General features: G+C 37.1%; 1 protein-coding gene across 7 annotated transcripts in view; it reads right to left on the reverse strand.

Annotated features, from left to right (window-relative positions):
- The window catches only part of PHF14 (PHD finger protein 14), a 164,716-nt gene that overhangs the window by 139,847 nt on the left and 10,613 nt on the right, over positions 1 to 14,256 (reverse strand). For all 7 annotated transcript variants that reach the window (XR_004240641.1, XM_032111136.1, XM_032111126.1 and 4 more), the window contains 2 exons: positions 11,029 to 11,678; positions 6,591 to 6,735 (listed from right to left, as the gene is read on the reverse strand). Coding sequence is in view for 6 of the 7 variants with exons in the window: in XM_032111136.1 (XP_031967027.1) it covers positions 6,591 to 6,735; positions 11,029 to 11,678 (795 nt within the window). In the remaining variant the exon portion in view is untranslated. The remainder of the gene's footprint in view (positions 1 to 6,590; positions 6,736 to 11,028; positions 11,679 to 14,256) is intronic.

Consider the following 14,256-nt stretch of genomic DNA (forward strand, 5'->3'; position numbering starts at 1 on the left):
ATTGGTTAGTGACAATTAGAATATTCAGTACAGAAGATGATTTATTGTATTGTAACCAAGACTTCACCATTCCTCTCTTACTCTTCGCACACTCTCACTCTCTCTCTTACTCTTACACACTCTTACTCTCTCTTCACACACACTTCTTCACTCTCATTCTTCTTGCTCTCTCTCTCTCTTACTCGCTTACTCTCTTGCTCTCTTGGGCCTGCTCAGAGCTGCCAGCTGCAGCTCTAAGCAGTGCCCCTATACCCACGCCCTTTGCAATAAACCCCATGTTCCAAGATCTGACTACAGAGATCTCTCGTCACCGTCCGTCCCGACCGTCCAGCCCACCAAAGTACCTACAGTCTGGCGCCCCTCGTGATTGCCGAACCCACACCCAGAACCTACATGAACTAAAGTTCATTAAATCCTCATGTTTGTATATTCTTAGACTACTACATCATAACTCCACTTCTGACACCTCCTTGAACACCATTAACACTAAACAATAAAAATAGTTTACTATAATACTAACCTGTGGTGGCCAGTGAACCTACATTACAAGGGACAGAGAGTGCTCAGTAAGACAAGTCCCTCGTACCACAAGAACCACTTAGGTTAGGGTGACCAGAAAGGCTTCTCCCAGGATGCTTGTTCTGTCATGTTCATCTACCCCAGTTTGGGTTCCCCGGTTGGCTGTCAGCCTCTACCCCTCCTCACTCCCCCAGAGCTTCCCCATTGGTCTCCGGTCCCTAGTCCTGCCTTTTCCCCGCCCCCGGATAAAACCCTGGTTTGCCACTGTTCTCTCGTCTTTGCCCCTGAATCTCCAGCAGAGTAGAAGCAGTAAACGCTCCTGCTGGAACTCGTGCAAAGGCCCTTCCCATCTCTTGGCGACCGACGTTTACTGAAGCTGGCCGTGTGCTGCGTGCATGTGAGCACAGAGCCGGACTGGGACAGTAATACTAACCTATGAATTTAAACACATGAAATTCCAGAAGGTAAAATTTTCACAACACTTACTGTTCCATCAATGGCATCTGTATATTACAATTACAGCCAAGTTATCTGTTGAATGTATGTCATTATATACAGAAGACAACCTTTTTTATTCCCTGATTTTGAAGTCATTTTACTCTGTCAACAGCTTATATTTTCATGTGATTGTCAATAAAAAGTAATTGTACACACTTCAAAATACTGCCATTAAAATAATTGTTCTGAGATGCATACCACTGACAGAAACAGGAATAGAGACCTAATTTTTGTCTTGGCTGCATCCGGTCCTCTGTTTCTCTGGGAAGGTAATTTTTTGCCAAAGAGGATATCTGCATACACCAACTACATCTACATATACTTTGAAACATGAACTTTCTGGTAAACTCTGTGTCTGCAAAATTAAATGCTGTGAGATCACAGTATTTAAACTATGCTTCATTCAATTCTTCATTGGACCAACAGTTTAAAATAAATACATTAATAATTTCATGCATCATAAATTCAGAACAGTATTTTTATTTAGTAAATGGAGAGTACTAAAGTACATGATTTTGAAAAATGGATTTTTATACCAGACAGCAGCAGACCACAGTAAGGGGCAAAATTAAAATGCAAAAGTGTTTTACTACACTGTAGAGCATATGGCAACTACACTATTGCTTTTAGCAAGAGAAGTTTTATTCTCTGATATACACATCAAAGTACAGTAAGAAACAAAGACAGGAGATGGAAAAGAAGCTGCTCAAAAATGCAGAACTTTCCCATTTAATTCACAGCAACTAACCCAAGGGCAACAACTGGCAAGCGGACTACCTGCACTTGTGGCAAATGATAGGATGTGTGCCAGACATTTTCTTCAGACACACTGCAATCAAGATGTCAAAAAAACTGACAACACAGTTGGGGGTGTTCTGCTATTACAAGATCTTAGCACAAACGCATTTATCCAAAATGACAGACTGGTGTCTAAAGAAGACTTTTATAAAAAGAAATGACAATTATCTTCATACAGAAGTAAAAATTCTAAAAAGCAACAGTACAAATTCAGTAAGAAATAATTTTTTCTGTTTTTTTTGGGGGGGAAAAGAGACGATGTGACAGGATAGGTTGATATGCAAAATGAGAACACACTTTTAATTGATGGACATGAACTAATTACAGGCTTTTCAAACTAGTAGATGAATGCATTGTGTAAGAGTGGGTATTAAATTAGCATTACATGTACGCTACTTATGCAGTTTAAAGGCAGTTAAAATTTGAACCAGTTATTTACACCCCTAAGAATAGATTTTTGGACACATATCTGCAGTGCAAAGACAGCTTTTGGACAAGTGATGCAGGCTGTGTAGGTGATATGAACATCACACAGCAAACAGTTGTATTAGAAAGTAAAATTAATTTCTCACAATCTCAAAACTCGTCAATAAGTCAAGTAAAGGTATTTATTAAGGGCCCATGACTTTAGGTCTGAATGAAAATTCCCCTCTAACTCTTGGCCATGTTGCTGTTTCCACATGAGCTCTGGCAGACTTGCCCCTAGATGAGTTATCACCTCCTTTTTTCCATGGAAGACCTTATGTAACAGCTCATTAATGTAAGCAAGCAATCCAACAGGAAGACAAGTCACAACTGAACAAGCAGCTGCTGCACCAGGTCCTCAAAAGGAAAAGGTGGTAGAAGAAGTAGGTTTGACTCAGAACACTATTTTCTCAGCTAATGAATAACTTCGCATTAAAACAGAGGTGGCTGTCATAGAAAAATCTGTTCCAGTCACCAGAAAGGTTCTGTGGTAGACAGAAACTTCCACTTGAACAGAACACCAAGGCATAAGTCAAGGGTGTAAAACCCCCTCCCTGTGAAGCAAAACAGTTTCTGTAATAATCAACAAGGAGAAGGAGAAAACAAGGTCTTCAGGGGAAGAACAATCAAATTGTCAGTATCATCATTATGTGGGATCCTGGGTGGGACACCAGTAGGGTGTGAAAGGAGTGCACTCCTTCCAAATAATTGTTTACCTTGCTACAGAGAAGAAGAGAAAACATGCTCATTCATAATACCACTTGATATTGCATATAAAAACTAGGAAGGAAACCTCTGTGATATTCCAGCAGCTTGCTTTGGGCATTTCGGAATAACTGGCTTTGATTCTAGGGAAAAGGCAACTGTTAAGAATCAAAATCAGACTGCAGGAAATGGGCATACTACTAAATGCAGGTAAACGTCACTGCATATTTATGAATTCTATCCAATTCATAAATAGGAGCCTCTTCATTCAATACTGTGTTCTGAAAAATTCAAAAGCTCAAATATTAGAACAAATTTCAGGACACAGTATGATATCCACAGCCACGGCAACCTACCTACTAAAGGAAACATGAAAAAATAAAACAAATTCTTGGATTTCACTGTATTTACAAAACAGACTCACTCATTACTGGAACTTATTTTTCAAACTACCAAGCAGCTATGTATAAGAGTACAAAGGACTATAAATACAGTCTATGTCTATGATCTGGGTATACATTTACAAAGTACAGATCAAAGCCAATGCCATTAAGAGTAAATCTTGCTTCTATTAACATTAAAAAAATAATTCTCAAGGTTGCAAGCCATGTTTATATGATTAGACAGTAATTACCTTTTCAACTACTTTTCAATCTATTTTGGAAATCAGCCAAGTTGAATGATTAGGCAAACAGGACCAAAAGGTAACTGTTGCACTGCATTTTGGTTTTGACTGCAACTTCTAATGATAGGTTGTCTTCATGTATTACTTGTGCATTCAGAAGTAAATAGTCAGTCAGTGAGCACTGGGCAGGAGTGCAGAAATCTCCAAGTCACATATATGTATGTGCATATATAAGATCAGTGAATCAAACTAAAGCTTCAAAGGTTACAATTCTTTTATAGCTCTTCAGGTTTTGGCTTGGGTGGAGTTAATTTTCTTCATAGTGGCTAGTGTGTGGCTATGTTTTGGATTTGTGCTAAACACAGTGATGATAATAAAGAGATGTTTTTATTATTGCTGAGCAGGGCATATACAGAGTCAAGGCCTCTTCTATTTTCCCTACTACCACAGCAGTGAGGAAGTTGGGGGTGCATGGGAGGCTGGGAGAAGACACAGCTAGGACAAGTGACCCCAACTGACCATAGGGATATTCCAGACCATCTGACATCATGCTCAATATACAAATTTGAGGGGAAGATGGAGGAACAGGGAAATGCTTAGGGTGATGGCATTTGACTTCCCAAGCAATCGTTACACGTGATGGAGCCCTGTTCTCCTGGAGATGGCTGAACACCTGCCTGACTATGGGAAGCTACGAATTAATTCTTTGCTTTGCTTGTGTGTGTGGTTTTTGCTTTCCCTATTAAACTGTCTTTAACTCAACTCACAAGTTTTCCAGCTTTTTCCTTCTCATTCTCTCCCCATCCTGCTGGTAGGGAAGTGAACGAGTGGCCATGTTTGGCTTGGTGGCTGGCAGGGGTTAAACCACAGCAATAATATTTTTATTTGCTGCAAGCAATTATTTAAACAAATTACTGAAAAAAGCTCAGATTTAAAATAGCACCTGCCCTTACTTATCATTAGAAAATATCAAAGTACAGAAACAAACACAGCAAAATAAATGTCCATTTCTACTTGAAACTATATTCATACATATCTAGTAATGAAACATACACATAAAATGTCAAGTAAAACTCCGAATTGTTCAGCTTCAAATTGTTGCTGTGGAAATTTGCATTTTTATCACAGTCATCAATTACTTTCACATACACAGCTTGCTTATTTTCCTCTAAGAATTCACCTATTCAAACAGAACCTCACAACTGCTTTGTATACACTTCCAAGTATTTATTATTAAAATTAATTGCAAAGAGCTAACTAAACACTCAACCACAAGTGTGAAAAATTAACCAACATCTATAGTCAATTACCTGGTACACACTGTAGAACTTACCAGAAGAAACTAACAAATTAAATCTTCTGAATTAATCTATTTTACTTTGTCACAATGACAACAAAAGAAACATACACGCTGTACTCTTTGTATCAGTGGGACTACAGGGAATCTTTGCTGGGAACACTGTAAAAAGAATAGCAGCCATTACTTTTAAACAGATTTAGAACTACTAAAATTCAAGTGACTTTTGAACTATGGAACTACTTTCCTGTAGAGGAAAGCCAGCTATAATCTTCCTTTTGTAGGGACAAAAGTTTAGTAAACTAAGCGAAGTGAGGAAGTGATCTTTTGGGGATTTTTAAAGCACTCCTCTTAAATAAAAAACAGATTTGCCATCATTTCATTCCAAAGTGGCAGACGATCATTTTCCTATCACAATCATTCTTCACTTTAGCAATCATTACAATCATTAAATAAATCTTCCAGAAGAATCTTCAGGGAGCTCCAGAGCTTTAGAATTTGGATGTTTTGACTGGATGTAATGTTCGGGGAATTCTCAAACATGCATTTATAACTATCAGCAAAAGACACTTTTTTTGTTCCTCATGAGTTAATATTAGACTATGCTAGGGAAAGAAGAAGATCTATCAAGATTCTATAAAACTTTTAGATAGTTACTGCATCCCAAATCAGATATATTCTGCACATTACTTTTCAAAAACTTCATGGATACAGAGGAAGGAGATCTGCGAGACACATAAATTTAGCAGCCTAACAGTTATAGTAGGCAATAAGACCTGTCTAATGCCCTCAAAGGCACGTGGAGTGTGATTCAGCTCATCATAAATTAGGTCAACTAAACTGCTCTCTAAGCAACAATTGACAGACATTATGGATCAGTTCTTCAAAAGACCACAACAGGTTCAAGAGTTGAAAGTACACATGGACACATAATATAAGGCACCTGACCCACAGGACAGAAATTCTATCCTTAGTTTCCTAAGTGATTTCAAGGGAAGAACTGAATACATCCTAGTGCATGAAAAATACTGTTTTGAAACAGTTTTCAATCTAGTATGAGAAATCCGACGCGTGAGCATGGAATTTATAAAACCACTTCCTACCTAGAAGGACATGCTAAACAGCTCAAAAAATTTTTAAATTAAGGGAGTCACATAACTTAAATAAATGCCTTGTACACTTCTGAAGAATGAAAGCCTATTTCACTTATAAATAAATGCCATGGAGTATACCTTTCTTCTTCCCCTTCTCTCTGCCATTTTGGTACAACAAAAATATAGCTGAAATAACCTTCCCTTTTAGAAGGTATCCTATTCTCATTATCTTATATCCCAATTAGGCAATCAAATTAATATACTGAACTAGGTAAGATATAGGTAAGATATAGAATATCCTAAAGCCCTGAAAATACAGTGTATAGCTCCAATATTTGCAGACTGTCATTCACTGTATTAGTATCTGTAGACTACATCCCATCCCACAGGTTCTTGTATTTGCTTTGCTAAAGCAGAAGATGGGTGTTACACCACTAAAAAAGATCAATGTAGCATTACAAAAACATACCCCCAGCATTGAAAGGTTTTGTTTGAAGAACACGAGTCAAACGAGTCAACACGAGTCAAAATGTTATTAAAAGCAAAGCATATGCTTTCGTCCTGCAATGAGAATGAAGGGTTGTATTACCTTCATGCACTGTTATTCCACAGTTGTCACACTGGATTATTTCATCAGCATCTTCACTGTTATCTCCAAGACAAACGCAACAAATCAAAATATGGTCCATTTTCTGGGAACTCCAATTTTGAGACTTCTCAAGGATCAGTGAGTCCTAATATTGAAAAATGAAGACACATTGATTATGCCAGGAACTTCAATTTTATTTAAAGCAAACAGAAGATCTGTTAATTGCTCAATTTTTCAACAATCAAAAAACCATGGAACATTATTTTCACAAGGCTAAAAGCTTCTTTGTGGTCAAAATGCTCAAACATTTCATCCCTGAATGCAAGAGCTGGGACGCATGGATCTCAATGCAACCTATAGACCTGTTAAGATCCAAAGGTCAGAGGAGAGCTAGTTCCTCAGACAGAAACATATGTCTTTGAACCATTTATATTCTACAAAAAGGAATACCTAAGACACCATTTAAAATCAAAATTTAAAAAAAGGCCAAAGGTGACATTCAAATGTTCCAGCATTCAGAAAAACTGCTTCATCTTGTTAAAATTAAAAAAATCTCATGCATCTGAGAAATCCAAGAATACACTGCTAATACAAGCCTGCCAAGTTTTCATTTACATAAAATGTAAAAAATTATCAACTCTGTATGAGTTTGTTGTAATGCAAATTTATGCATCTCTATGCAAAATTGTATGATTTATAAAAACTGTATGTTCTTCTGATTATACACAGGAGTAAGGATTTGCAGAACATGCACACTGCCCTGTTCTTCCGACCTGCAATATGAACCAGTGCTCTTAAAGTGAATGTGGGTTTTAACAGGGAATTTTTCTAAGGAAACACAGAGAAGTGCTTCATAAACCAAAGTTGTACGTAAAATTAATTTTCTTAGTAAAACTGTCTTCTTATTATTATCATTGTGTGACAGAGCCACTGTCTCTTCTGTCGTTTCATGGCCGCCATACATAGTCATTTATTTTTTATACTTGAGCTTGAACTACCTTCACTGGTAATACGAAGGCATATAAGGATGCTAAAATAGGCTAAAATATTTTTCACAATAGTGAAAAATAACCATTGCAATACAAAGAAACAGCAGTAGTTTCAAAGCAGAGCCCGAGAGTTCAATGGTACCATTCAAAATGTCAAAGATGCAAAAATATTCCAAAACTGCTGTGGCATCCAAAAAAAAAAAAAAAAAATTAGGGTGGAAGATGCCCTCTCAAACTTTTTTTTTTTAAATTCCAGTCCCCCATTTATAAAATACAGCACCAATACTATGCCTAAGGGAACATGAGCTCATGTAGAAGTAGAAAGGAACATTCACAGTGTCACACTGCTTACAGAAGGGCAATTAATTGTGAACAACAGAAGATTCTCTTAAACAGAGCTCAGACTTACGGAGCATTTCTTCCAACATCCTCCTTTTAGGATGAAGCATTTTGAGGAAAGCAATAAGCTTGGGACATTCCTGCAGCCCATCATTACTCAAAATACCCACGTTTAGCTTACCATTCACATTACAGATAGGAAAATGGCAGCAGATGCTCCCTAACTTTGGCAGATTAACTGTGCTATGGCACAGATTTCTCCGATGCCTGTGACAACTCCACAGAAATCAGCTTTTTCTGACAGTACCTTCGACTTAAACTGTTATTTGGCTTCACTGAAAGAAGCTTAAAAGAAATTTGTAATCTCTACTGTTATAGAAGCCCAAGGTCTGGTAATTAAAAAAAACCACCAAAGTATTACTTCAAATTAAGAAACAGAATTGCATTGTAAAAACAAGAGTGAAATAACACTGGTTGTCTAGGCAGTGAGAACCTATGCAAACATGGACCGAAAGACCCAAACAAACAAGCAATGATGAAAGGACATCAAATTTTTCTTCTAATGTTAGGATCCCCATCCATTAAGGTTCACCTCATGTGAAGACAGCCAGCCGGTCAAAAAAGGCAGCTGAGCAACTTACTGTTTTTAGGCAGGCACAGAGAGGGAGTGATCTGGAAAGTGTGCTGCTCTCCTCTGCTCTTAGTCTATGTAAGCACCTGAGAGACCCTACTTGTCTAAAACATGGGAACTTTTCCATACAACAGTAACTGCTGCAACTCCTGAACAAGTCCTGCTCCCTACTGAAGTGGGAGATACTATTTCAGCTGGATCACCATGTAATTCCCATTTCTGTGGTGTTAATGAAGAAAGTGAGCATTTCAATCTATATGCCCGTAGAATTTAAACTTTACAGGGGAAAAAAAAATTCAAAATACAATAACCATGTCACTGAGAATAGAAGAGTCCTATAAAGTGGTAGTAATTATAAAAACAGAAAAACACCATTTACCTACTAATGATGCTTGACCTCAGGAAAGAAAGCTAAGCTTGTATTCTGTGCATAATACAATGGAAAAGCATGTGGTATTTAATTACAGCACATGTTAAAATAATGTATATGCAGACTTCAAAATATTTTTATAAAATGTAAAGAAATAAAAATCACAGGGAAACAAGAACCAAACAACCCCTTCCCAACACCCTCCCCAGTTTCCATTCTCCAAAAATAAGCAAAGGAAAGAAAGAAGAAAGAATGCATATAAAGGACTACAATATGTTCAGAACTAATTACCTGAACATTCTTCCCTAAATTAATTGCGCATTTGAACATCTCTTTTTCTAAGAACTCACTTTCTGCAGTGCTATGAGATTTTGCTAGATGTGTCTGCTAGACAAGATTTTTCTTTACCCTTTTTCTTTTTTACTAATTCAAAATACTGCAGCAGTGGAGAGTATACTGTTACAATACAGTATATTGAGTATCAGAGAAATCTGAAAATTACAGTCTGTAATTCAGTCTATAGATACTCACTTTTGCAAGACTTCTTGATAAAGACATACTCAGAAACAGTACAGCACTTTACATGCAATAAAGATAAATTGTTACTTACAAAACTATAATTTGAACTTCAAATTTTATGTTCTGATCACTGTTCCAAATCTAAGTCAAGAATAGAATCTGATATCCATGCATACTAAGAAACTTGACAGAAGACATACCAGAGACAGCTCTGGGTTTCCGAAACAGGTCTATTTTTCCAAGCCAACAGAAATTATACTGAAGAATATATCACTAAGAATGTAGCCTCACATCTCCATTTTGATACGGGAAGCAAGTCTGAAAAAAAACTGCCTCTCTCTGTTTCAAGTTCAGATCATTAGTATTGGTACAGCACTTTCAGCTCCTGAGCCAGGAAAATGAAGATAATAATACTAGAATCACAGAGCCTGACAAGGAAAGAAGATGCCTATACAAAAAGTTATAAAAAGAAAAAAACCCAAACGAATCATGCTATTTTTTCAATCTCAATTATTACTAGTAATAAAAACAGCACAGCTCACGTGCAATAATATATATATACACAAATATATATATCTCACTATACATAAATATATATATATATAATACCTATCAAAGTATCTGAAATGGACACAGCTAATTCTTTCAAATACTGTTTAGTTCCCTGTCATTTTACACATTTAAATAAAGTTTAAAGGGAACAGCAGAACTTTAAAAAATGTCGTATTACTACCATTTACCAAATGTTATGTTGACATTGTGACTATTTCCTGAAAACTGCATGTAGATTTTACAGCAATTCTGTTTATTTTGTTCAGAATTTTGCTATAGCAGAACATGAAGTCATCCACAGTGACAACCTGGTATCCTAATTTTTCCACAGGCACAATCTTCAAGGCAACTGTAATTGTGCATAGGGAAAAAAAAGGTTACTTTATTAAACACTTATATATGTAATTTTCAGATTCTGTAATCAGAAGATATTTAATATAATAATCATAGTACCCAAATGCTTTTAGTATGGTAAGAAGTTAGTTCATTTGTGACTATATAAGCAAATCCAACATAAATGATCATAATTATTCTATTTGATTTTAAACCTAGTGTGCATATTTCTTTACTTAAAATTCTTCTATAAGTGAACTTTGTGTTCAGACTCTGATGTTTGTCACAAAAAAGGGCAAAGAGTAATGTCTCATTTATCTGTTTTATGATTATATCACAGATGCATTTAACCTTCAGAACATTACAAGTATACAACATTTACATTAAAACAGAACTAGAAGTCTCGTTAACACGTTGGTTTGCATACTGGACCTCCTATTTGTTTTAGTACTAAATCCAATCTCCTTAAAGCCAAGAGAAGTCCCTCTATTGACTTTAGTGGCATTAGATTGGTCAAATGGTCCAAGCAAGGTTATTTAATATGCAGTGCCTATTTAGCATAATTTTTCCTGCTTCATTTATTCACTTATTATTGTGTAAACACAACTCCAGCCAATCAGTTTAACTTTTAATATTAACAGAATAGCTACTGGAGAGTAGATTCCACTTGTCAACAGATATATTATAGAAAGTTGGTTGCACTACCTCATTACTCTTGCTTTGTGAAAGAGCCAGGCTATCATTTGTCAATTCCTCATCATCTGCATTATTCCTGTTAAGAACTTTACTCTTCTTCTTCTTGGAGCCTCCATCGCTAGCGGTGCTGCTATTATCTTCTTCATTACCTTCCTCATCATTGTCATCCTCATCACTTCCACTCCCGTCATCTTCATCATCTTCATTATCTCCATCACTCCCCTCTTTCCGCAGTGCATTCTTTCCTTTTTTTTTCTCAGCAGTAGGCCGCCAGTCATTGTCATCTTCACTATCATAGTCATCCATGTCATTTAGTTCTTCCATCGATACAAAATCCAGCAGAGGTCGGTTCCTGCGCAAATTCCATTTTTTTGGTTCATTTGTTTGCTCATCAGCCACAGCATCAGGTTCAGCTGCTTTCTCCTTCTCTTTCTTCTTTTTTGGCTTTTCTTCTTCATCTTCTTGCTCTTTCTTTTCAGTTTTAATTACCTCTTTGTCTGCTGTTGGCACCTCTTCTTCAGTGGAGGTTTTTGGCTGTTGCTGTTCTACTTTCTCTTCTGCCGGTTCCTCCTCCAAGATATTTTCTTCTGATTCAGTACAGGAACCTTCACCACTGTCCTTAGATGCATCTTCACTCCCATGACCACTTCCTTCAGAATCTGTTGAGCAGATGAAAATTTAAAAAAAGTTCCGACACAAATGTACCCCCAAAAATAAAATCTCTTGAAGCAAGTTGTTAAACAAAAGAATGATGCATGTTCCTCCCTCATAAGGTATTCCACCTATTTTTTCAGCTGGTGTCCAAATACTGCTATTTCGAGTGCTATGTTGAGAATCGGTTAAACATGAGTGCATTTTAAGATGCCAAAAAAAAAAAAAGATGGTAGAACTTATTAAATGAGCGTTATATGTTCCTTTGAACTGCAGCTCATATTAACAAAAAGCAGTAGCACAGAGTAATTTCCATGTGAAGTCACATCTTAAAGAAAGAGCATTCCAGTTTTTAATTTCTGGAGTTGTTTTCTACATCTTCAAAACAAAATAGCTATCCAATAGAAGAGGTTTGGAATTACAAAATGAAGAGCTTACATAACTATTCCTAAAAATAATATGGATAATCCCACGCCTTCATTTTTAGTACACGTTTTTTTTTTTTCTGGGTTTGAGGGCTCTTTCAACTTCCAAGGTTAGTTCACTTATTAAACCCACATAAACCATGTCTTACTCAGCATTGCAGCTGCACAACAATGCATTAACCTTATACCATTCATATGATACTGTTCTGTACGTACTCACTATTTCCATTAATTAACACATGCCAATATGAGCAACAGAAAAGAGAAGGATCTTTATTTTTTTAAAAAAAGACATTTTTACTATAAAGTACATGTAAAAACTATTGAAAAATGACAGGTGAACTTGTTAAATTTTATAAACAACATCCACTTTGCTATCTCTCATCTTATATCCACCTACTGCTTTTCATTCATAGTTTTAATGAAAGAAAATTCAGAAAATATTTTTTTTTAAATTTTAAAAAGAAAATGCAGTTTCTTGATCCAATGCAGGGATCAATTAGGCAGTGGCCACCATTTTCAGTTTGCTCAAAGCCATCACCAAGTTCTTGATCCACTGTCATATAGATGCAAAGATGAAACATGTCAATGCTCACAGATTTAAAAGAAAATCTTAATTGCTTTAGCTACAACCCAAAAATCTCCACCACTCAGTATCACCTTACACAGAGAATTTCTGTACACACTCATCTCTGTATAAATCCAAATAAACAGACACTGAGGTCAGTGTGCTACACATTTCATATGGCATTTATTTCCACCCCAAAGAACACTGCCAATGATTAGCCAGTTGTTACTTCAATATAATGGTCAATTTTGCCTTCTTCTGCATATACCTGCATGTGGAACTGTTCAGTGAGAAGATTATAAAACTATTGACAAAAAAGTCTGTAAGTGCTACTATTACTGATTAGAACATTAAAGCTATCCATCCCCTTACAAGCTAATAGAAACTGAAAGTTTCCAACATGTTCTAACATGTAGAGATCCAAAAAACCCACATTTTTTACAGTCTTTTGAGAAAAGTGTAATTCAGACATTTTTCTACACCTATTAGCCTTAATTGTAGTAATCAAAGTACAACATAATACACAAGAAAAAAAACCCAGAAATAACTAACATACAATCCAAAAAAATTATTTTCAAGTTACAATAACTTTGTTTGGATGCAGAATCACGGGACAGGTAAGGCTGGAAAGGACCATGGTGGTCCATTCTAGAGTACACTCCCCAGGATTGCATCCAGACAGTTCTTGAATATCTCCAGTGAGGGAGACTGCACAACATCTCTGGGCAATTCTGTCCCAGTGCACAGTCACCTGCAGGGTAAAGCTCTTCCACAGATTCAGGAGGAACTTCCTGTACATCAGTTTCTGCCCATTGCCTCTTGTCCTATTGCTTGGCACCACCGAGAAGAGCCTGGCTCCATCCTCAAAACGCTCCCTTCACATACTTATAGACATGGATGAGGTCCCCTTTCAGATGTCTCTTCTCAAGGATGAACAGGCCTAGTATACTCAGCCTTTCCTTGTTAAGAGTACCTCCACAGAAGGGCCACAAAAATGGTGAGAAGGCCACACTCCATGACAAGCTTAAAGAGTTGGTGTGGTTCATCTTGGAGAAGAGAAGGCTCCAAGGAGAACAGGGCTTGTAAGTGAGATTTTTTACCAAGGCCTGTGGTGACAGGAAAAGGGGAACCAGTTTCAAACTGAAAGAGGGTAGAGTTTCAACTGGACATGAGAAACTTTTCAATGAGCATGGTGAAATGTTGGAGCAGGTTGCCCAGGGAACTGGTAGATGCACCATCACTGAAAATACTTGAGGCCAGGTGGGACGGGGTTTTAAACTACCTGGTCTAGTGAAAGATACTCCTGACAAAGGCAGGGGGTTGGTTTAGATTATCTTTAAAGGTTTTTTGATCATGGGTTGGTATATAGGATACCTGGCCTGCTGGCAACAGACACGGCACACCAGATACAAAGTGGGGGAGGAAAAGGATCTCTGCACAGGAGTTAGCAGGGCTTACTGAAAGACTAAACTAGATTTGAAGGGGGGAAGGGATAAACCCACGTTCACTAGAGGTATACTTCAGGGCAGCACACCACTGGGGGACAACATGTTAGAAAGGTCCTTTGGTCTGTTGCCTCAGTGGGGGTAGGGA

The sequence above is a fragment of the Corvus moneduloides genome, chromosome 1 (assembly GCF_009650955.1).
Source record: "Corvus moneduloides isolate bCorMon1 chromosome 1, bCorMon1.pri, whole genome shotgun sequence".
Classification (NCBI taxonomy): Eukaryota; Metazoa; Chordata; class Aves; order Passeriformes; family Corvidae; genus Corvus; species Corvus moneduloides.